The sequence below is a fragment of the Oryx dammah genome, unplaced genomic scaffold (genome assembly GCF_014754425.2).
Source record: "Oryx dammah isolate SB20612 unplaced genomic scaffold, SCBI_Odam_1.1 HiC_scaffold_19, whole genome shotgun sequence".
NCBI lineage: Eukaryota > Metazoa > Chordata > Mammalia > Artiodactyla > Bovidae > Oryx > Oryx dammah.
In genome coordinates this window covers 705,841-729,947 of record NW_024070203.1, presented here as the reverse complement: position 1 = coordinate 729,947, position 24,107 = coordinate 705,841, and the positions used below count along the sequence as shown (strand labels likewise).

General features: G+C 44.1%; 1 protein-coding gene across 2 annotated transcripts in view; it reads left to right on the top strand.

The window, feature by feature from the left end:
- Nucleotides 1-24,107, top strand: part of KCNQ5 (potassium voltage-gated channel subfamily Q member 5) — a 626,149-nt gene that overhangs the window by 530,589 nt on the left and 71,453 nt on the right. The window contains exons 8-10 of one of the 2 annotated variants that reach the window (XM_040261808.1): nucleotides 2,797-2,891; nucleotides 13,344-13,400; nucleotides 17,025-17,245. In XM_040261808.1, coding sequence (XP_040117742.1) covers nucleotides 2,797-2,891; nucleotides 13,344-13,400; nucleotides 17,025-17,245 — 373 coding nt within the window. The remainder of the gene's footprint in view (nucleotides 1-2,796; nucleotides 2,892-13,343; nucleotides 13,401-17,024; nucleotides 17,246-24,107) is intronic. The other variant, XM_040261809.1, reaches the window with a different exon arrangement.

The window sequence follows — 24,107 nt, the reverse complement described above, 5'->3', positions numbered from 1 at the left end:
TGATTACCAAAGTGGAAAGGTGCAGGGCAGGATTAAATTAAGAGTTTAGGATTGACATATGCACAATACTATATGTAAAATAGATGAAGAGAGACCTCCGGTATAGCACAAGAAACTACACACAATACTCTGTAATAACCTGTATGGGAAAAGAATCTGAAAATAACTAGATATATGTGTAACAGAATTACTTTCTGATACCTCACACAACAGTGTAAATCAACTCTACTTCAGTTTTTTTAAAGGGCTAGAGCTGGTTAGGCTCACAGGTAGAGAGAACAGCATATTCATAGTGGCTACCAGTGGAGAGGGGAGGGGCAAGATAAGGGTAGGATATTAAGAGGTACAAACTATTATGTATAAAATAAATAGGCTACAAGGCTGTGTTGTGCAACATGGGAATATAGCCAATAGTTTATTTTTTATAATTTTCTTTGTTTACTCATTTACTTTGGGCTTCACCGGGTCCTCATTGCTTGGCGCCAACTTTCTGTAGTTTCAGTGAGCAGGGGATACTCCTCTTTGTAGTGCACGGGCTTCTCATTGCCGGTGGCTTCTCTTGTTGCAAAACACAGGCTCTAGCCACTCGGGCTTCTCGGTAGTTACAGTTCACGGATTCTAAAGTACAGGCTCAGAAGTTGTGGCACATGGCTTAGCTGCTCCATGGAATCTTCCCGGATCAGGGATCTAACCTGTGTCCTCTGCATCGGCAGGCATATTCCTATCCACTGTGCCACCAGGGAACTCCAAGCCAATATTTTATAACTATAAATGAAATATAAACCTTTAAAAATTGTGAATCACTCACTATATTGTATACCTGTATATTGTGCACCAACTTCAGTTCGGTTCGGTTCGGTCGCTCAGTCTTGTCCAACTCTTTGAGACCCCATGAACTGCAGCACACCAGGCCTCCCTGTCCATCACCAACTCCCAGAGTTCACCCAAACTCATGTCCATTGAGACGGTGATGCCATCCAACCATTTCATCCTCTGTTGTCCCCTTCTCCTCCTGCCCTCAATCTTTCCCAGTATCAGGGTCTTTTCCAGGCCGAAATATTGGAGTTTAAGCTTCAGCATCAGTCCTTCCAATGAACACTCAGGACTGATCTCCTTTAGGATGGACTGGTTGGATCTCCTTGCAGTCCAAGGGACTCTCAAGAGTCTTCTCCAACACCACAGTTCAAAAGCACCAATTCTTCTGCACTCAGCTTTCTTTATAGTCCAATTCTCACATCCATACATAACTACTGGAAAAACCATAGCCTTGATTAGACAGACCTTTGTTGACAAAGCAATGTCTCTGTTTTTTAATATGCTGTCTAGATTGGTCATAACTTTCCTTCCAAGGAGCAAGCATTTTTTAATTTCATGGCTGCAATCACCATCTGCAGCGATTTTGGAGCCCCCAAAAATAAAGTCAGCCACTGTTTCCACTGTTTCCCCATCTATTTGCCATTTACTTCATTAAATAAATAAATAGGAAAATTAATATTAAGGTTAAAAAGAAATAGTGCTGTTTACAACATTATAGTGTACCTCTTTTGATGAACTTATATGCATATCTGTTAAATATAGATGTAAAAGTGAGTAGCTGTACTACAGGGTATTTATACTTCAGCTTGAATAAATATGGCCAAAGTTTTCCAAATTAGTTATATCAATTTTAAGTCTTTTTTTCTGCACACATTTACTCAATGATCATCTCATGGAATGGAATATTATTAGATTACTGTTTTCTTCATTGTAGGTTTCAAAATCATGAATGAGGGTCAGACAGCAGGATTGTGATCGGTTTATATGAATTTGCCATGCAAAATAGAATGTTTTGATTTATGACTTAAAAATTTTCCTCTCAGGAGAGTAAACACTTGGTCCCTAGAGATGTTTGCAGACTTATTACAAAGGAAGAAATTCGCCAAAATCTCTGTAATCGAGTAAGTTCAGGCAATCTCACTGATAGTTCAGAGGGAAGCTTCCAACACCAGTCACCAAGCAGGCAGCAAGGACCAGGGAGGGATGCTAAGACCAAGAACCAGGCAACCTGAGATGACGTCTCACCTCTGCCAACCTTGTGTTAACTTCTTGATTTATCTGAGCCTTTATTTTCTCATTTACAAAATAGGGGTCTTAACCCAGACTCCAATTTGTGAGAGTTACATGAAAATACTTTGTATCATATGTATGGGGTATAATTATGTGAAGTAAACCAAGCTTGTGTTTTACGTCAAAGAGCTATGAACGTGTTCTTAGATGCCAACGTTAAATCCTTGTGTGCTTTGTGGTCATTTTCCTGAAAATACATTGCCCCACCTTGTTTAACAGTGCCTTCATTGTTAGCATTAGAAGTACTGTGTGGTTCAACCTCAAGGGATTTCAGTATATCACTAACATGCCCTGGTGGTCAGCAGTTAACCAGCTAGCTTACTAATTAATTTACTAATTGGACTACGGATTTCCTTTCTCTCACAAGTGGTGATGAAGTGTGTGCTCCCAGGAGGCATGGTCACCTCCCATGTCCCCCCCCAACCAGTCCCAAAACTCCTGTGTGAGGCTTTGCAGTGCTTTTACTTTCGATATGAGTTATTTTGAAAAGCAGTTCTGCAGATGTGATGGAGTATGTATGACAATTAGGCAAAAATGCCAGAGTCTTCTTCAGCTCAGGTGTTTATCAGGGCTGAACGTGACAAGGAAAAGACGCTTCACCTGTATGAATTTGCTTATCTCCTCCTCATCGCATTCTCTCCCCTTCTCTCTTGTTTTTCTTTCTTATGTCCCCATGTGTGCCGTGTGCAGTGCGTTTGGCGTAGTTACGCAGCCGATGAGAAATCTGTCTCCGTTGCAACCTGGAAGCCGCACCTGAAGGCCTTGCACACCTGCAGCCCCACCAAGTAGGTGTCAGTGTGACAGTCGGTGCTGTAGCTGAGTCTCCTTAAGTTTGTGAAACAAACCGCACACACACAATCACACACATACCCATAAACACACATACACAACGTGTCGATTCGAGGAGTGTCTTATTCTCTGTTGTTTTTTGAGATTCAAACCTGTTTGGCAACAGCTCAGGTATGAAACTGAATGGACTCAGTATTATTGCTCACCATCCACAGATTGGGCTTAAAGGTGAAAAGAATCTAAACTTTATAAAGATTTATTTTTACTGTTTCATGCTTATTTTCTAACATCTCATTTCATAAAGCCCACCAGAATTCCTAAGGTAAGTGCTGTGGTTCTGGAAAAACCAGTGACTGTTAAAACGCCCCCCATCACCTGACCCAACAAAAGGCTGTTTGGGAAGCATTGTGTCTGCACATTTAAGGCCCTCAAGGGACGCCTTACAGGACAGGTGTTGAGCTTCACTTGCAAATCAAATAGACATCAGTAGCAAAACAAGAGAAGTGGGTACAGTGAGGTGAGGGGAGCACTCCAGTACAGTTTGGGATTAGTGTTCAAAATGTAAAGAGATCTTACCTCCATTCATATGTTATCCGCCAAACAGGTCACCTGGCTATGCTTCAGCTCAGGGTGGGGAAGTCGCAACCCCCTGTGCTTGGAAGGGAGGCAGCTGGGAAAATGCTACACAGACTGAGGGCTGCCACAGCATCTTTAATTCCCAAACAATCCCTAGTCCCAGAAGCCTGGACTCTGGTTCAGCTGACACACTAAACCATAATCACCATCTGATTAAAGAAATCCTCGGTGAAGCTAGCAAAGCTGGTAAGCCAGAGACGGGCTCCCTGTGAGTCACCCTCTGGATTAGTGGTTAGTCCCCGGATTGTTCAGAGTGCATTTGAGCACCTGCTGTCTCCTTTCAGAGCCCATTAAAGCCTTAGTCCCAGGGGCCTCGTGGAATTGGAGGCAGCTGATGACTGTGACGGTCCGAGAAAACTCTTCTTACAGAGTGCAGGAGAATCAGCTGGGGAAGCCCTCACAGCTGGTTCCCTGGAGCCACTGTCTCCCAGGAGATCTGTGGGACCGTTGTTAACTCATGGGATCTGTGACAATGCTTCCCTGCGCTGCCCTGAGCCTGGGGTTCACATCCATAGGTGATGATGAGAGCTGGCCAAGGTCACCTGTGACCCTACGGGGGAGGTCAGGGTCACACTTGTGCCAACACCTGTGACAGAGATGCGCTGACCCAGGATGCTGGAGGGGGTGCAGTCTCAGTGGGGAATAGAACCCACTTTTCATTCAGATCTCAGAATTCAGTGAAATTCCCCTTATTCAGTATTAGATTCTTTCAAAGTTTTAGTATTTTAAAACAAAAAAGGAATATAACTGGTGTGCCATCTGTTCCTTGGGTATATATGAATCAAAAACAGGAATTGTATAGAAAGTATATGTCTCATCTCCAGGAAGGTTGCTGGGGAATGTGTAAGAGGTAGGCAAGTGGGAAAAATAAAAAAAGGAAAACAAAACAAAAGAAGGCTCTCAAGTGACAGGAGAGCGTGGGCTATTATTTTATTATGTGTGATTATTTGGCTTCCCACTTCCTACCATTTTTGGTTTCAAAGCCATCCTGAAACCTGGAAAAGCTATTCAGTAATGAGTCAAATTCTTGCAGTACATAAACTCTTGTTTTCCTCCCATCGCTTCTTTTTTTCTGATATTTCCCCTGTTTTTAGTGAGAGTGGAGGAATTTGTGCACATACCCTGCCTTCATCCTGCCCACTGTGGCCACCAGCACCCTCCTCTCCCTCTCCTCTCCCTGAGCCCTGGGAGCCTGTGGATCTCAGCCTTATTTATGAATGACAGGTGTCTGCCCAGGAGGACAACAGCCACTGCAAAGCTCCTCTCCCTTCAGTTCATAGTTTATTGTCGCAAACTGCATGGTTCTTAATCCTTGCTGTTATTGTCGTTTTTTGTTAAACCATTGAAAACATGATGGTTAATTATGGACTCTTTCTCAAGAAAAATATTCAACGCTCCAAAATCAAAATTTTGCCTACAATTTTAATGTATTTACAAACTCCCTGAAGACAAGTTCAGAACCTTTGCTTAGAAACAATCCTGCTTTAATCAAGTGTGTAGGTTTGTGAGGAGGCTAATTTACAATGACTTAGAGGGATAATTTTACATTTGTAAGTAACTGGCTTACCGACTGCAGAGTGATGTAGTAAGAAACAGATCAAAACTTCTTCACATCATGAATTTCCTAGAGTGTTTCAGGTTAAGAATCTCTGAAGGGTAAGTTCATTCACTCATTCATGGGTTCATGCAGACTTGAGCACCGTCAGGGAGGAAGGGATTACCCTCTGCCTTTCTAGGTCCTTCCAGATGGTCTAAGAAGTAAGTTGACATGAGACAGATTAACAGGAGAAAATCAAGAGTTTAGCAATATGTTCACACAAGAGGGACCCAGGAGAACTGAGTGACTCGACAAAAGTGCCAAAGCCCTCTCCTTAAACACCACCTTCAGCTGAAGACAAAGGAGGGTGTCGGGTCTGGTTTGGGAGGAAGGCAGTGCACCTGGAGACGGGGAAGCAGCTGCTTGGTAAAGGAGTTACGTCTGCTGGTTGAACTAGCAGAGAAGGCAGGATATGGAGAGGACTCTGGTGGAGACAGTCACCTCCAGGCCCTGCCGAGCGTCCCCACCACACCCGGCCCATTGCCCTCACGGACCTCTCTGGTGACAGCCCTATTCTGGGGCAACAGGCCCTTTATCTAAATTATTTTAGGTCGTTAAGAGAAAGATAACAAGAAAAACTTCCTAAGACTTCCATTTCTTAAAAAAATAATCATCCTGAGGCTCAAGAGGGAGGGGATATATGTATCCCTATGGCTGATCCTTGGTGATCCATGGCAGAAACCAATACAATATTGTCATTATCCTTCAATTAAAATAAAGAAAATAATAATCAGCCTGAATTTATCGTCATGCCAGAGACACACTTTGGAGTGCCAGATTTTGGGGGTGCCACATCCTGCTCCCCTACAGCACCTACTGGGTCACAGTGCTGGTCTGGGCACGGGGGATGCAGCAATGGTGGAGGGAGAAAACCAAGAGAATCTTAGGCTGAGCTCAGGGAGTCTAAATGCAAGAGATACTGCGAAGAGACAGTAAAAATAAATAAGCAAAATATATAATAGAGTAGATGATGCTAAGAGCTAAAGAGAAAAGGAAAGTCGAGGAGGAATTAGGGGGGCATTGGAGGCTATGATTTTAAATAGCTGGTCAGGAGAGAGATTATATTATCAACAGCAGGAGCAGCAAGAGTAGAGACCGAAGCCTGGGATCTTGTCCTCCCAGTGAGAGACACCATGGGCTGCCTTGACTGCTCATCGTTATCCCAGGGAGAAGGATGATGGAACAGCTGTGAGGGGGCAGGGGCAGAGATGCTTCTCAGACCTTCTGGACACTCTCTGATCCAGTTCATTTGCTGCATGCACCTTTGAGGTCTTAGCAATTGCAAAGTTTTGTTCTAACAACAGAAGGATTTAGGGAAGGAACACTTTTCTTGATTTTCATCTCAAAGAGAGTGAAGGCTGTGCAGGGGGTGAAGCACAGGTAACTGTGCTATTTGGGGAAATGAGTCAGATACTTTATGGAACTATGTGGATCATCAAGCTCTCCAGGGCCACGTGGCACCTTAGGGAGTTAGAATTTAGAGATTTTCAACTTCAAGGCCTTCAATTTATTCATAAGAAAATTGAGACCCACAAGAAAGTGAACCATGTGTCCAAGGACACACAGCTCATTGACAAAGAGTAGGGACCCTACACCATGTTGGGTAGACCCAAATTTGCTAAAATGGTTTATTAGACCACCCCAACACTAAGCTAGGTTGGCTATGTGCCTAATTTCCTGCAAGGAATTCACATTTTAAAAAGAAAACAAATCTGCCTCAACAAGTCATTAACATACAAAACCACAGTCACACATGAACTAAAGCAGATTAAATAGCCCCAGAGTCTGCCTGAACCACAGGGACTCCAGCTTCAGTGTAACCAGCACAGCAGTTCTAAGAGTCTCTACTGATGCTGGTTAGATCAGAACCACTTTTTCCTAAACCCTGGATGACTTTGGCTGATGAAGACTCTATAGCTTTCAGTCACATGTGGGCGGTATCTCGGGTCTGTGCCACAAAGAACACAAGTTAGAAATTTGGATACATTTATGATGAAGTGTTTTGCTTCCATGGCTCTTGCTCGAAAAGAAAGGATTAATCAAGGAACTTGATTCCCCAGTTTGGTCATTATCAAGTGCTGTAAACGTGTTCACCATGTATCATCATTTTTCTTCTGTCTGCACGCACCTGAAGGAAAGAGCAAGGGGAAGCTTCAAGCAGGTTTGTAATTTCTGTTCTGCTACGTGTTTGTTAGTAAATCTGACCCCTCACCTATGTTTTAAATGTGTCTCATGTGAGAAAAATCGATCAACAAATGCAAGGTGATTAAAAGTGACCTTTTACAAGATTGCCTGCCAAGGTTGCTGTTGTATTGATTTCCCCTGCATTCCCCACCCCTTGGGAGTGTCTTTCCCTAAGTCACTCAGTGCTTTTTACACTCTGCAGAGCATGGGACATTCTGGGAAAAAATAATAAGTATGGTCTTTGGTTGTTCCTTGCTGCTATTTTCCCAGTCTGACTGAGTATTCAAATCCCATGAAGCAGGATAAGATCTACTCCCTTCAGCAGGCTCCTTCTTTTAGAGTGAGAAATTGCATGGTTTGGGGCAGGGGATGGGAAGGAACACTGTGTTCAGGAGGTAAGGACAAATTCTCTGTGACGTCTTCAGCTCGTTCAGAACTCAGGCGCCCTAATCCTTTAGTTAGGAAGAAGGTAATCCTCCCGGACACGTCACCAAATGAAGTTCACTGTACGGTCATTCTTCGGTGCCTTAGAAGGAAATGCTTTATCAGATTAAGTAGTAGAAAGCTAGACCCAGAGGGAACAGGAACTGAAGAGCACATTTTAACCTGGGTTCGCGACTGCCAAGAAGGATCTGGGTTTGGGAACAGAACCCAGAAGGAGAGAGCTGCATGGATCCCAGCCCAGATGGGGTGAGGAGGAACAGAGAAGAACCAGCAAGGAGGCCCAGCCCCTGCGATTCCTTCCCATGAGGGATCCAAGGCTTTCGGGTCATGACCACCCATCCCAGTAATGAAGAAACACAGGCACCCCCTTCCCCAGGCTGGCCCCTGAGTGGGGAGCCAACGGGGGTCCAGGATTGTGTCGTTCGTTAGCTTTGTGCTGTTATATGAATGACCGTTATATATTTATCATGATGTATTTATTCACTCCTGAAATCAGACTTGCGAGTTCTCTAGAGATGATGAGTCTCTGGGTCATCCATTTCTGCGTTATCTCAACACTTAAAATGATTATAAACAACTGCAAGGAAACCTTCGTTTGTGATGAGAGGTAGATGTGATTGGACGTACCCACTTGTCAGGGTAGGGAAGCCCACATGGGTTCTGGCACTGGAGATGCTTCTTTTACGTGGCAGATACAGAGTAAAAGCAGAAGGCAGTGGTGCTCTCCAGGTGGTATTTCCAGAAAGTTTTCGTGGCTCGAAGAGTTGCTCTTCACTTTAGAGGTATTTGTGCTCAAAGAGAAGAACTGGGCTTTAGACACTGGATGAGGTGGGCTGAGCAGCTATGCCCCTTGTGTCCTGCTTTGTGTAGACGCCACACAACCACACTCTCCTCCTAGGTGGAAATTCTACTCGACACAAAGTCAAACGAAGTAAATCATAGTCACTGTGTGCCATTTTGGTCTCTTGAGTGACATTCGAAGTTTTCTTTGTCTTGAGGGCATCGATTTACAGATTATCTCAAAGAGGAGCCTGTCAATTTATAGTCAGTGTAAAAAAAAAAAAAAAATAGACCCCATCGTCTCCAAGTCCCCAGGACAGAGACCCTCTTTGGCAGACATGACCTGAAAATCAGGTCATCTGTCTGGGTTTCAGCCTCCAGAGGGGACATCTGTAAGTCATGTGGTGGTTTTGCTTCAGCATAGCCGTGAGGAGGGGGCCACCCTGGGCTGATGGCAACACTGCCCTTCTCCAAAGCTCACCGAGGCAGAGGGCACAGGCAGAACTCTAGGGGTCAGGCTGCTGTCCCACTGTCCAAACGCGAACCAACCAGACTACGACCAAATGTTCTAAATGCCGGGATGCTCGTGTTATTTATATACCTAAAATGTAATACGGTGTTTACCTGAACGTCATATTCATATACCTAAAGTGTTAAGATCTGTTCTGCATGGTTGGGGCTGAGTCTGTCAAAGATTACCCACCCCCCTGTAGACTTGTACTTGGGGCTTCCCTGGTGGCTCAGCAGTAAAGAATCCATCTGCAATGCAGGAGACACAGGAGACGCAGGTGTGATCCCTGGATCAGGAAGATCCCCTGGAGAAGGAAATGGTAACCCACTCCAGTATTCTTGCCCAGAGAATCCCCATGGACAGAGAAGCTGGGCAGGCTACCGTCCATAGGGTCACAAAGCATCGGACACAGCTTAGTGACGAAGCAACAAAAGGACAGACGTCCCCCGAGCCACACTGCTGGCTCAGAGAATCACAGAGACGTCTAGCTTCTCCGCGGTCTTTGAACATTTGGCAGAAACCCCCGTGAACACGCCACATGTTGCTGTGTGGCACACATCTTACTTCATGCTTCGCCGGCGCACACTGGGGTCTCCTGTAGGCCAGTCCACATATGATGTCACCATGTGTGGAGCTGTGATGGGGAATGTGTTCCGTAAACACTTCCTGGGTGGCATAATAAAATACCCCGACCTCTACTGCTTGACGCGGAGAGAGAAAAGACCAACACGAGAGGTCAAGAGGAGGAATATAAAAAGAGAGAAAATGAAAGGTTAACATTTCAGTCATCTGAAGGAAATAAGGGGCATCTCACTTTGATGTGACCTTCGCTTCCCCCGCTGTGACCCCCTGGGCAGTGACGTGTTCATGGCAGGTACAGACAGGTTGTAGTAACAACAGCAGCACTAGCCCAGAAAGTAACAGCTCTGCCCTCCATTGAGCAAGTGTGCACAAAGGAAGCGCATCCCAAGGATAATTCTCCCTGAGAAGAAGCAGCTCTGAGCCCAGAATATGGCTGGCGAGTGCTGGACCCAAGTTCAGACTGGCTGATAACACCGCTTTGGCTACAGCTGTACCACTGTGATTCAGAAAGGGAGCGTGGATACACTGCAGCCAACCCTGTTATCCTCCAGAGCCTGGAATCTCCTAAAGGCTTCCTCAAGGGACCTCTTTGTACATGCTAAGACCTGGCAGGGACCCAGATGTAGGAGAGTCTACCCAGCAGCCGGCACTGCCCCCGTTGAGGGGCCAGGACAGTAGATCAGGCCTCTCTCTACACACTCATCTACACCCCTGGGGAACTGGGTCCCCTGCTTCAGGACCTTCTGGTGCGAAGATTTTGTCTTCCTACATGGAGTTTAGCTTGTGGTTTCTAAAAACTCGTGCACAGCCTCTTGGGCTAAGGAAAGGCACCCAGTCCCAAGATAGTGACCAATTCAAAAATCTTCTTTAAAAATACAACACATCAGCCTCCAGGAGAGCTTGCTAATCAAGCTTAGCTGAACAAGAGCGAGCCTGGTACCAGGTCAGGTGTGACTCACCATCCATCCAAGCTGACCCTGCCCCGTTCCTCTTCTGAACCCAAAAACTCTGCTTCTTGGGCATCGTTCAGTTGTTTACTTTTTCCTTTCCATCTTCCCACTGAAACAGTTTTCATCCCATGTGTGGTGGTAAATGGTGTCTACTGATTTTATTCTAATTAATCATCCCACTGAGTAACTTTCCCCACTCATTTTATAAGCTGGGCAGTTCTCTATTTGGGTATAAATGGCCACTTCACAAGGACAGAATGTCCCTGTAAACTCATCCAGCATCCTCACCTTCCTCTCTGCCACCTCCACCAAGCTAACTAGGCTGTGAGTTAGCTATCACAATGGCACGAGAAAGCTCTTACTTCTTCCTACCTGTTAAGGTTTTATTGCTCCAAAGACAGATCATACATCAGAGGCTTGGGGATTATCCAAAAATCTCCCTGCCTCTGCTAACCTTGTCTGCTTATTCAACACTCAGTGATTGTATGCCTGCTTTGTATTTCAACCGCCTTAATGCAGGTCATGAGGCATTAAGAGAGCCCTGCCAGACTTCTTAGGAGACTCTCTAAAGTTGCTTTAACGGGTGCTTGTGAGACAGTTATAAAGATGCGTGTCTTAAAAGTTAAAACATAAGCAAGACTCACTACATTACATCCTGTGCTGTGGTCCACAGGGTGCTTTGTCGGAACTGTTCCTGCACGGTTGCCTTTATTAGATTCTGAGAAGTCTGCCTCTCAGGAGAAAATGTGACAACACGGATCGAAACACCGTGCTCTTCTATTTCTTCTTCATTTATTTTCCATTATTTATATGTCTTTCTTTTGTGTTCACTGAATGATCTGCATGGGCTGTTAAACTAAACTCAGGGAAACGACTTCTTTTTTTGGCACAGTCCATTTGTGTCCTTATCAGCAAAAGGTTAGGTTGTTGCAAAAACAATTTTTTTTCAAAATAGTCTCTCCTTCTGTTCACATTTATTGATCGAAGGAAAGGGTTTAGTCTTTGAAAACCACATTGTAAGAGCTAATATAAGAGAAATGCTCTTTTTCTTACAAACTAGCAACCTAGAATATTTCCTTCTATCTTTTAGAACATGTTCTATCTGACAATTGGTTCCTTATATTTACATCTTCAGTTCAGTTCAGTTCAGTTGCTCAGTCGTGTCCAACTCTTTGTGACCCCATGAATCAATTACAGCACGCCAGGCCTCCCTGTCCATCACTAACACCCGGAGTTCACTCAAACTCATGTCCATCGAGTCAATGATACCATCCAGCCATCTCATCCTCTGTCATCCCCTTCTCCTCCTGCCCCCAATCCCTCCCAGTATTAGAGTCTTTTCCAATGAGTCAACTCTTCGCATGAGGTGGCCAAAGTACTGGAGTTTCAGCTTTAGCATCATTCCTTCCAAAGAACACCCAGGACTGATCTCCTTCAGAATGGACTGGTTGGATCTCCTTGCAGTCCAAGGGACTCTCAAGAGTCTTCTCCAACACCACAGTTCAAAAGCATCAATTCTTCGGCACTCAGCTTTCTTCACAGTCCAACTCTCACATCCATACATGACCACTGGAAAAACCATAGCTTTAACTAGATGGACCTTTGTTGGCAAAGTAATGTCTCTGCTTTTCAATATGCTATCTAGGTTTCCTTCCAGGGAGTAAGCGTCTTTTAATTTCATGGCTGTAGTCACCATCTGCAGTGATTTTGGAGCCAAATGAAAATAAAGTCTGACACTGTTTCCACTGTTTCCCCATCTATTTCCCATGAAGTGATGGGACCAGATGCCATGATCTTCGTTTTCTGAATGTTGAGCTTTAAGCCAACTTTTTCACTCTCCTCTTTCACTTTCATCAAGAGGCTTTTTAGTTCCTCTTCACTTTCTGCCATAAGGGTGGTGTCATCTGCATATCTGAGATTACTGATATTTCTCCCGGCAGTCTTGATTCCAGCTTGTGTTTCTTCCAGCCCAGCATTTCTCATGATGTACTCTGCATAGAAGTTAAATAAGCAGAGTGACAATATACAGCCTTGACGTACTCCTTTTCCTATTTGGAACCAGTCTGTTGTTCCATGTCCAGTTCTAACTGTTGCTTCCTGACCTGTATACAGATTTCTCAAGAGTCAGGTCAGGTAGTCTGGTATTCCCATCTCTTTCAGAATTGTCCACAGTTTATTGTGATCCACACAGTCAAAGGCTTTGGCATAGTCAATAAAGCAGAAATAGATGTTTTTCTGGAACTCTCTTGCATTTTCGATGATCCAGCTTCAGGTTTCATACAAATCAAAAGCTTTTTTATTTCAAGGTGGAGTCTTTAACCAGCTGAGCTATCAGGGAAGCCCCTATTTCAAAGCAATTAATGTTATCTACTTCATTGATTCCTATAAAGATTTTAATAGTTCTAGAATATTTTATTCTTCAATCATTTATACCATGTTGCACTGTTACTTATTACAAGGGTTTCTATACCCTAAAATATTTATACTCTTATTTTTGTATGCAGCAGATTCTAAGACATAGACTACCATCATTTAGAAAGCCTGCTTCAAATCTAATTATTTCTACTTAACCATTAAGAACATGGCATACATTTTGAGCAGCACAATTAATTTACAGTTTGTCCTTGGTGTTTAAATAGTCCATGTACTTGCATATGAATAATGAGGAAGCCAAACGGCTTTGTTTTTCAAGACCAGAAGCCCCTGAGCCCTTTCCCAGTTGCGACCGCCTAGTAACGAGCTGCTGTCTCCCCCTCACTCCTAGTCAGGTCTGTAGTCATAAGCAGAAGCTCTTCAGAATACACACCTCATGGAAGCAGAGGTACCAGCATCCCGGCTGCTGACATGAGATCTGAGAATGCCAACTAACCTCAGGTGCATGACCAGGTCACCCCACCCTCTACTGAGCCCTGCTCAGACTCACTCTTCTGAGGACTCCTGAATGAGGTTTCCAGCCCGCTTGTATTCCTCCCGCTGCCTGCTGCCTGCTTGGATCCCCTGCGCCCTGGGGATGAACAGGCAGGTCCGAGTGGCCCCTCCTGGCAGTGGACGATGCTGAGCTGTGCACGCACTGAGTTGTCCTGGCTCCACTGTGCTGCCAAATTGTGCAAGGGGCGAGAATTTGCAGGAAGCTTATCCTATGAAGGGCTGAAGCCCTTATTAAGCGTAACAATAACTACAGCTTTCTGAGTCCAGGAGGATTACCCCGTCCATGGCAGGGATCCCCCAAGGGCCGACTGCACGCTGACCATTTGAGGAACACGAGCATCTGGTGACAAGAACCTCTGCAGGGTGGACATGCCTTCTGCCCTAAGACAGCCCTTGGCCGGGGACCAGGCGCTGCACACTGTCAGTGACCGCAGTCACCTTTTGGTTACTTTCTCCAAAGAGAGGCCTCCTTGTTTCTTGGAGACAGTCTTTGGCAACCTTCCTAAAAAAACAGTGTCTCATAAACCTTTCTCAAAAATCACATTCGTAGATATCACAAAAAAGCTGAAAAATAATGAAAACGTTACTGGACTAGGGGAGAGTATTTTTTTAATCAATGTGTGTTTTCAATAGCAGTCACCTAACCCATTTAATAGTAAGCTCATCAAGGTGCTCTGCTGATTTGCAAAGGGGAAATGAACTACAAAAATTAATAAAAGTAAACTTTTTGTAGGAAAACACAAGAACAGATCTTTGGCTTGGAAAAGAAAATATTGCTTGGCTAAAAAGTTCTGGATTAGGATTCTTAACAGTCATACTATGTCAGAAGACATATTATGTCAGAAGAAAGAGTGAAAACATATTTTTTTTTCTAATTTAGTGTTTAATGTGTTGAGTTCACTTCAAAATAATTCTAGAGAATATTTTAACATTAGGTGTGGCAAATATTCACATACTTTAGAAGGACAAAAGGAGAAAAGGTACCCAGAACTCATTTATATCAACTCTCATGCCTTGTAGTACTGAGATTCAGAAAATAATATTATTTCCATTTCCCATTAATTCTTAAAGACAATATTAAATGTTTTATGGGGACAATTTTTTAATATTTTATGAGTATTTTTCAAAGTTTTTTGTTATTGTAAATAACATTGGTAGATTTAATGCTGATATCTATTTTAGATTTTTTAAACATTTTTAGCAACTGAAATTTTTAAAAAACTAAATTTCATATTAAATGGTTTTATAATGGTTTTATCAGTTTCCTGTTCATTCAGTTGGCACAGGAAAGAGAAATATCTTGAAAGTTTGAGAAATAATTTGCTATTAACTAAACCCAACATTCTATAGTAATTAGCATCTGTTAGTCCCAGAAAAGGTAATGGGTTAAAGTATAATGAGACCACTTGTAACGGCAGCTCTGTCGACAAGCCATTCATTAATCTAAATAGAGGTGCCATAGGTGCATTCCTGAACCGGATCATTACACATTTAAATAACGGAACAGATGGCCAAAACTGAAAAGAGGTTTGTAGTTTCTACTATTAAGGGAAAAAAGATAAAAGCTTGAAAAGAGTGGGCACTTTGAGCACCATCCCTTTGAGGATTTATTTAAATAGTGTGAGTTTCGGATGACATGGAGAATGTAGCCTGGGCATAAGAAGATGCAGTTTTATACGTTATTGTCATTGAATGAATCCATCATTTAACCGCATGTTTGTCAACTGCAGAGAAAGCCCTGCCTGTGTTAATGAGGCCTGAACTGCCTGCCCTGCCTGCCCTCTGCACGCGCCCCAGCAACACTGCCTGCATCTGCCCTTGCGCACAGAGCTGTCAGCTGCATGGCCCACATGCGTGTCATGACCAGGACCTGCTGACCACTGTAATCCACTGCTCGATATGTTTTCACATAAACACACAGAAAACACAGTGTCTTCCTAGAACATCATTTGTTAAGCAGCTAGGCATGGAAAAATCAATGTTACTGTGCTTGTTAGCTACAAGACATAGACCCACTAAACACATTTGCTGTTGGCAAGCTGCCGCTGGGGACAGTAGACATGGCGGAAAGCACAAAAGAAAGTGTTCCACGTGGTCTCAGAGAATCCCTATCCATAAGAATTCTGTCTCCATGTCCCACAAAGGCTGCATCTGGACAGTGGGCCTCAGATTCATCCAGTCCACTGCTTCAGGCCTGAGAGCCCTGGGCCTCTCTCTCCATAAGAGAATCACTTTTTTTTTTCCCATAAAAATATAAATTCACTCTTTTTTTATTATTTTTGGAGTAGGGTTGATTTAAAACATGTGTTAGTTTCTGCTGCACAGGAAAGCTAATCGGTTATATATGTATCAACTCATTTTTAGATTCTTTTCCCATATAGACCATTACAGAGTGTTCAGTAGAGTTCCATGTGCTATATAGCGGGTCCTTATTAGTTATCTCTTTTACATATAGTAGTGTGTATATGTCGGTCCCAATATCCCATCTATTCTTCTCCCCACAGCCTCACTTTGTAATGAATAACACAGTACTTTATAAATGAACAAGAACACAAAACTTTGTACAGCTCACCTGATCCCCATAAGAGTCCCTCAGCTACGTTGCTATTTTTATCTTCGGGTTAGAAGAGAGGCCTCCAAACCCAAGTCTCTGATTCCAGCCTGCCCTCCCAGCACCTCATACCCCACTCACACTCAGGAAGGCCTGGAGGCTGTCTTGTTATCACTTCCTTTATCAACGAACCACAGTTCAGGCCAAGCTGGTGTCTGAGAACTGAACGTGAACAAATATAATTCACCAGGAGCTGCCACAGCAAATCAATAACCTGTTTAATAGCAGGAGTCTGTGTTGGTGAACACAACATCTCGTTCTGTTAATCCGTCATCTGGTTCATTGTAAGCTGAAGCTGTTCTACCTTGTGTGGTTTTTGTCTAGCAAGAATAAATGTGGTGTTAAGTGCTGTATGTCTAATACTGTCTGCAGTACTGCCAGCTGCTCTGAGACTGCATGGATCTGGAAGTCATAGTCTTGCCTGGAATATAAAATGCATGCAGACTATGTATGCATGTATAAGTGTCATCTCTATTTTCCTGTAGAAATATTTTAGAAATTACAGAGATATGCTCCCCCCACAAAAAAAAAAATTATTTTTTTTAAGTTTCAAAAGTTGAGGTTAAAGCTAAAATCTGCTAAGGCGAACACCAAACCAGTTCTGGGGTCTTTCCAGTGTCATGGTGTGCAAACCGCTGTGCTAGGTCTCAGGCCTTTGTTGATTCCAGGAAGGGTGTGCAAAACCGTGGGATGAGATGGACTGGAGATGAATGCAGAGAGATTAAAGACAGATCAAATTTTCAATAAGGGGAAATGTATCACTGTGCCCCTACTTGCTAGAAACATTTCGTGTAATGCAGTATGTGATTGATCCGTCGATCATGTGTACAGTTGCATCAGCACATTGACGCAGGTGGGTGGGCGGTGCTGCCTGAAATGGACTAACGCCACCCCTGTCGCCCGCAGCCAGAAGCTCAGCTTCAAGGAGCGCGTGCGCATGGCCAGCCCTCGGGGCCAGAGTGTCAAGAGCAGGCAGGCGTCGCTGGGCGACAGGCGGTCCCCCAGCACGGACATCACGGCTGAGGGCAGCCCCACCAAAGTGCAGAAGAGCTGGAGCTTCAACGACCGCACACGTTTCCGGCCCTCCCTGCGCCTGAAGAGCTCGCAGCCCAAGCCGGTGGTGGATGGTGAGTTACCCCTGTCTCTCCATAACCACGTATTACACCAACGCAAGGACCAAGTGGCAGATTCTGCCTGGTGCCACTTGGAGAGAGGGCAGGAAGCAACCCCAGGGAAAGAACCGTGTGTTTGTTGCTTGTTTTTTTGGAAGTTTATTGCCTGCCTTGGGCAAGTGTACAGAAGTTGAGTTTTGCAGGCAAGTTTGGCAGCTGGATCTACATTGCAAGGAAGTCAGAGACAGTGGTGTTCATTCTTTTCTGATATCTACAGCATAGCGTTACCTCTCAGGTAGGTCAGGGTCAGGTCAACAGGACCATGCTGCTGATGCACAGACTGTGTCCAGCCTGCAAACTCACCAAGATGGCCAGGAGCTCAGGACCCCTGAGACACAGGAAGAAGGGCCAGAGTCTTTCTGGACCCAGTGGAGGTGCTGGTCCTTTTCTACTGAGCACTGTTTTCCCCTACATCAAGGGCCAACTGCTCATCTTCCTTAGAGAGAGTCTTGTTGAAAGTTCTTATCTAAAGATAACTGGAATTCTAGTTCCTCTCCCAAAAGAAATTAACCTATTTTATTTACTATATTAAGTGGCAGAAGCTTCCTTTGCCAACACATTTTACTGAGTGCCATATAATTTCCACGTTTATGAAATAAAACCTTCTTTTTCATTTTGGCTTTCCTTTTACGAATGCCCCCTGGGATCTCTTATCCTGGGCAAAGGACCAAAATCAAATCGCATCTTCCATTAATGCATAAAAGCTTGCAAAGGCCATCAGCCCCCTGTACTCACCCCCGAGGCAGAACCTGAATTTTCCCAGGCCCTGAGAGCCCGTGGGATAAAATTAACAACCTGGGTCATGATCACAGTGACCTCAGGTTCCCTCGGTCTCAGGCCCCTCCCAGCCCATTCAGAGCTCCTGGGGCCGCCCTCCCTCCACTCTCAGGGGATCCCCCAGAGTCCCCTCCACACACCTCCCACTCTGCACACCTTTGGACACCCTCCAAGTAGTGCCAGAGGCTGACCCTATGTGGCCGCTCCTGATGGAGCTTGCAGCTCCCTTCTGTGCTGCACACTTGACCCCTCTCCCATCTGCCCAGGCTCCCCACCACCTGCCACTGTGCTGAGATGAGAAGGGCTCTCTGCCCAGCACTTTGCCTGCATGCTAAGTCGCCTCAGTCAGGTGCAACATTTTGTGACTGCCCCCACCCCTGGGCTCCTCTGTCCATGGGATTCTCCAGGCAAGAATGCTGGAGGGGGTTGCCATGCCCTCCTCCAGGGGATCTTTCCGACTGTATACCCCACACCAAGCCCCCAAGTACCCAGAGTCACTGGTGGCATAGCTTTTCAGCATCCTCTGGTTTCCATACTCTCCTCCCTAGGAATTTGGCTGAAAGCCCATGAACAGCTGAGTTGAGAGTTACCAGTAACAAGGCTTATGGAGCACTCAAAATAGACCTGCTGAATATAAATGGACACACATTTCTGGAAGGCAAGTTGGCAAAAGACACCAAAGCCTATACATCTGCCTGAGCTCGGACACCTCCCACCCTGCAATTCCATTTCTAACTCCGTTTCTAGCAATTCCATATCCTAGAAGTGAAGTAGCATACCTACAGTATAATGAAGTAACAGACATTAGAAAAAATGCTGTAAGTCTAAAATTATTGAAATATAAAAAGGATCACAAAAAATAAATTATTCCATTTTGGCTCTGTGTGTGTGTGTGTGTGTGTGTGTGTGTGTGTGTGTGTAAATTCATGTGTTTATAGTAAAAGTTCTGGAGAGATTTGCAACAATGAATGAACAGTTATCTCCAAGTGGTGACATCATAGTTGTATTATGTTTGTTCATCTGTATTATCTATTATTTCTACAATGAGCATATATAGCTTTTGTGATAAGAAAGCAGAAGAGGATTTTCTGTTAAAAAACTGGGTCCTCCTTTCAGACGCTGCCTCTTTCCTTCCCCCGGTGGGATATTGGAGGTACTCCTCTTGGTGTTGTCCCCACGTTGGTCCAACTGGTGGCACCAAACCCTTCTCCTTAGCCCAAACTCCCCCTTATCTTGGTACTGGCACAACCCTTCACTGTGTGTGGACGTGAATTGTCTAATGAGGTTTGACAGCTCCTACTACGAATAGACCCCTTCATGGATCACAGCCTTGTCACAGCAAAGAGCTTCCATAAGTCAAGGTATGAGTCTTGCCATGCAGGGCCACTCAGGACAGACGGGTCATAGTGAAGAGTTCTGACAAAATATGGAAGGAGGGAATGGAAAACCACTCCTGTATTCTTACCATGAGAACCCCTAAACAATATGAAAAGGCAAAAAAGATATGACACCTGAAGACAAGGGCCCCAAGTCAGAAGGTATCTAATATGCTACTCGAGAAGAGCAGAGGGCAGTTACTAATAGCTCCAGAGAGAATGCAGTGGCTGAGCCAAAGCAGAAACGAAACTCAGGTGTGAATGTGTCTGCTGCTGAAAGTAAAGTCTGATGCTGTAAAGAACAGTATTGTATAGGAACCTGAAATGTTAGGTCCATGAATCAAGGTAAATTGAAAGTGGTCAAATAGCAGGTGTCAAGAGGGAACGTCGACATCTTAGGAAGCAGTGAACTAAAATGGACAGGAGTGGGAGAATTTAATTCAGATGATCATTGTACCTGCTACTGTGGGCAAGAACCCTTTGAAAGATATAAAGTAGCCCTTGTAGTCAACAAATGATTCTGAAATGCAGTACTTGGGTTCAATCTCAAAAACGGCATAATGATCTCAAGTCATTTCCAAGGTAAACCACTCAACATCATAGTAATCCAAGTCTGTGCCCCAACCAGTAAGGCTGAAGAAGTTGAATGACCAGTCTATGAAGACCTACAAGGCCTTCCAGAACTAATACCAGAAAAAGATATCCTTTTCATCATAGGGGACTGGAATGCAAAAGTAGGAAGTCAGGAGATACCTGGAGTAACAGGCAAGTTTGGCCTTGGAGTACAAAATGATGCAAGGCAAAGGCTAACAAAGTTTTGTCAAGAGAACACACTGTTCATAATAAACACCCTTTTCCAACAGCACAAGAGACAGCTTTATACATCAGTTCAGTTCAGTCACTCAGTTCAGTTCAGTTCAGTTCAGTCGCACAGTCGTGTCCAACTCTTTGCGACCCTGTAAATTGCAGCACACCAGGCCTCCCTATCCATCACCAACTCCCAGAGTTTACTCAGACTCACATCCATCGTGTCCATGATGCCATCCAGCCATCTCATCCTCGGTCATCCCCTTTTCCTCCTGCCCCCAATCCCTTCCAGCATCGGAGTCTTTTCCAATGAGTCAACTCTTTGCATGAGGTAGCCAAAGTACTGGAGTTTCAGCTCTAGCGTCATTCCTTCCAAAGAACACCCAGGAGTTATCTCCTTTAGAATGGACTGGTTGGATCTCCTTGAAGTCCATGGGACTCTCAAGAGTCTTCTCCAACACCACAGTTCAAAAGCATCAATTCTTCAGCGCTCAGCTTTCTTCACAGTCCAACTCTCACATCCATACATGACCACTGGAAAAACCATAGCTTTGACTAGATGGACCTTTGTTGGCAAAGTAATGTCTCTGCTTTTTAATATGCTATCTATGTTGGTCATAACTTTCCTTCCAAGGAGTAAGTATCTTTTAATTTCATGGCTGCAGTCACCATCTGCAGTGATTTTGGAGACAAAAAAAATTAAGTCTGACACTGTTTCCAGTGTTATTTCCCATGAAGCAATGGGACCAGATGCCATGATCTTCGTTTTCTGAATGTTGAGCTTTAAGCCAACATTTCCACTCTCCACTTTCACTTTCATCAAGAGGCTTTTTAGTTCCTCTTCACTTTCTGCCATAATGGTGGTGTCATCTGCATATCTGAGGTTACTGATATTTCTCCTGGCAATCTTAATTCCACTTGTGCTTCTTCTAGCCCAGAGTTTCTCATGATGTACTCTGCATAGAAGTTAAATAAGTAGGGTGACAATATACAACCTTCATGTACTCCTTTTCCTGTTTGGAACCAGTCTGTTGTTCCATGTCCAGTTCTAACTGTTGCTTCCTGACCTGAATATAGTTTTTTCAAGAGGTAGGTCAGGTGGTCTGGTATTCCCATCTCTCTCAGAATTTTCCACAGTTTATTGTGATCCACACAGTCAAAGTCTTTGGCATAGTCAATAAAGCAGAAATAAATGTTTTTCTGGAACTCTCTTGCTTTTTCCATGATCTGGCAGATTTTGGCAATTTGATCTCTGGTTCCTCTGCCTTTTCTAAAACCAGCTTGAACATCTGGAAGTTCATGGTTCACGAATTGCTGAAGCCTGGCTTGGAGAATTTTGAGCATTACTTTACTAGCATGTGAGATGAGTGCAATTGTGTGACAGTTTGAGCATTCTTTGGCATTGGAATGAAAACTGACCTTTTCCAGTCCTGTGGCCACTGCTGAGTTTTCCAAATTTGCTGGCATATTGAGTGCAGCACTTTCACAGCATCATCTTTCAGGATTTGAAACAGCTCAACTGGAATTCCATCACCTCCACTAGCTTTGTTCATAGTGATGCTTTCTAAGGCCCACTTGACTTCACATACCAGGATGTCTGGTTCTAGGTGAGATAATCACACCATCATGATTATCTCAGTCACTCAGTCATGTCCAGCTCTTCTTGACCCCATGGACTACAACACCAACTCCATCACCAACTCCCAGAGCTTGCTCAAACTCATGTCCATCGAGTTGGTGATGCCATCCAACCATCTCATCCTCTGTCGTCCCCTTCTCCTCCTGCCTTCAGTCTTTCCCAGTATCAAGGTCTTTTCCAATGAGTCAGTTTTTGCATCCAGTGGCCAAAGTATTGCAATTTCAGCTTCAACATTAGTCTTTCCAATGAATATTCAGGACTGATTTCCTTTAGGATGGACTGGTTGGATCTCCTTGCAATCCAAAGAACTAACTCTCAAGAGTCTTCTCCAACACCACAGTTCAAAAGCATCAATTCTTCAGTGCTCAGCTTTCTTTACAGTACAACTCTCACATCCATACACGACTACTGGAAAAACCATAGCTTTGACTAGATGGACCTTGCTGGCAAAGTAATGTAATGTCTCTACTTTTTAATATGCTGTCTAGATTGGTGATAGCTTTCCTTCCAAGGAGCAAGCATCTTATGATTTCATGGCTGCAGTCACCATCTGCAGTGATTTTGGAGCCCCCCAAAATGAAGTCCATCATTGTTTCCATTGTTTCCCCATCTATTTGCCATGAAGTGATGTGACCAGATGCCATGATCTCAGTTCTTTGAATGCTGAGTTTTAGGCCAATTTTTTCACTCTCTTCTTTCACTTTCATTAAGAGACTCTTTATTTCTTCTTCACTTTCTGCCCTAATGGTGGTGTCATCTGCGTCCCTGAGGTAATTGATATTTCTCCTGGCAATCTTGATTCCAGCTTGTGCTTCAAACAGACCAGCATTTTGCATGATGTCACACATGGATATCACCAAATGGTTAATACAGAAATGAGACTGATTATATTCTTTGCAGCCGAAGATGGAGAAACTCTATACAGTCAGCAAAACAACTCCTGGAGCTGACTGTGACTTAGAGCTCCTTATTGCAAAATTCAGAATTAAATGGAAGAAAACCATTATTCTATTCAGTTATAACCTCAGTCTTATCACTTATGATTATACAGTGAAGGTGATGAATAGATTCAAGTGTTTAGATCCGGTAGACAGAGTGTCTGAAGAACTATGGACAGAGGTTCCTAACATTGTATAGGAGGCAATGACCAAACAATCTCAAAGAAAAAGAAATGCAAGAAGGCAAAATGGCTGTCTGAGGAGGCTTTACAAATACCTGAGAAGAGAAGAGAAGTTAAAAGCAAGGGAGAAAGGGAAAGATATACCCAACTGAATTCCAGAGAATATTCAAGGAGAGATAAGAAGGCCTCCTTAAATGAACAGTGCAAAGAAGTAGAGGAAAACAATAGAATGGGAAAGACCAGAGATCTCTTCAAGAGAACTGGAGATATCAAAGGAACATTTCATGCAAGGATGAGAATGATAAGGACTGAAACAGTAAGTACCTAACAGAAGCAGAAGAGATTAAGAAGAGGTGGCAACAATACACAGAGTAACTATACACAAACAGTCTTAATGACCCAGATAACCATGATAGTGTGGTCTCTCACCTAAAGCCAGACATCCTGGACAGTGAAGTCAAGCGGGCCTTAGGAAGCATTCAGTTCAGTTCAGTTCAGTCTCTCAGTCGTGTCCGACTCTTTGCGACCCCATGATTTGCAGCACGCCAGGCCTCCCTGTCCATCACCAACTCCCGGAGTTCACTCAGACTCACGTCCATCGAGTCAGTGATGCCATCCAGCCATCTCATCCTCTGTCGTCCCCTTCTCCTCCTGCCCCCAATCCCTCCCAGCATCAGAGTCTTTTCCAATGAGTCAACTCTTCACATGAGGTGGCCAAAGTACTGGAGCTTCAGCTTTAGCATCATTCCTTCCAAAGAAATCCCAGGTTGATCTCCTTCAGAATGGACTGGTTGGATCTCCTTGCACTCCGAGGGACTCTCAAGAGTCTTCTCCAACACCACAGTTCAAAAGCATCAATTCTTCGATGCTCAGCCTTCTTCACAGTCCAACTCTTACATCCATACATGACCACAGGAAAAACCGTAGCCTTGACTAGATGGACCTTAGTCGGCAAAGTAATGTCTCTGCTTTTGAATATACTATCTAGGTTGCTCATAACTTTTCTTCCAAGGAGTAAGTATCTTTTAATTTCATGGCTGCAGTCACCATCTGCAGTGAAGTTACTGAAGCTGATGGAATTTCAGCTGAGCTATTTAA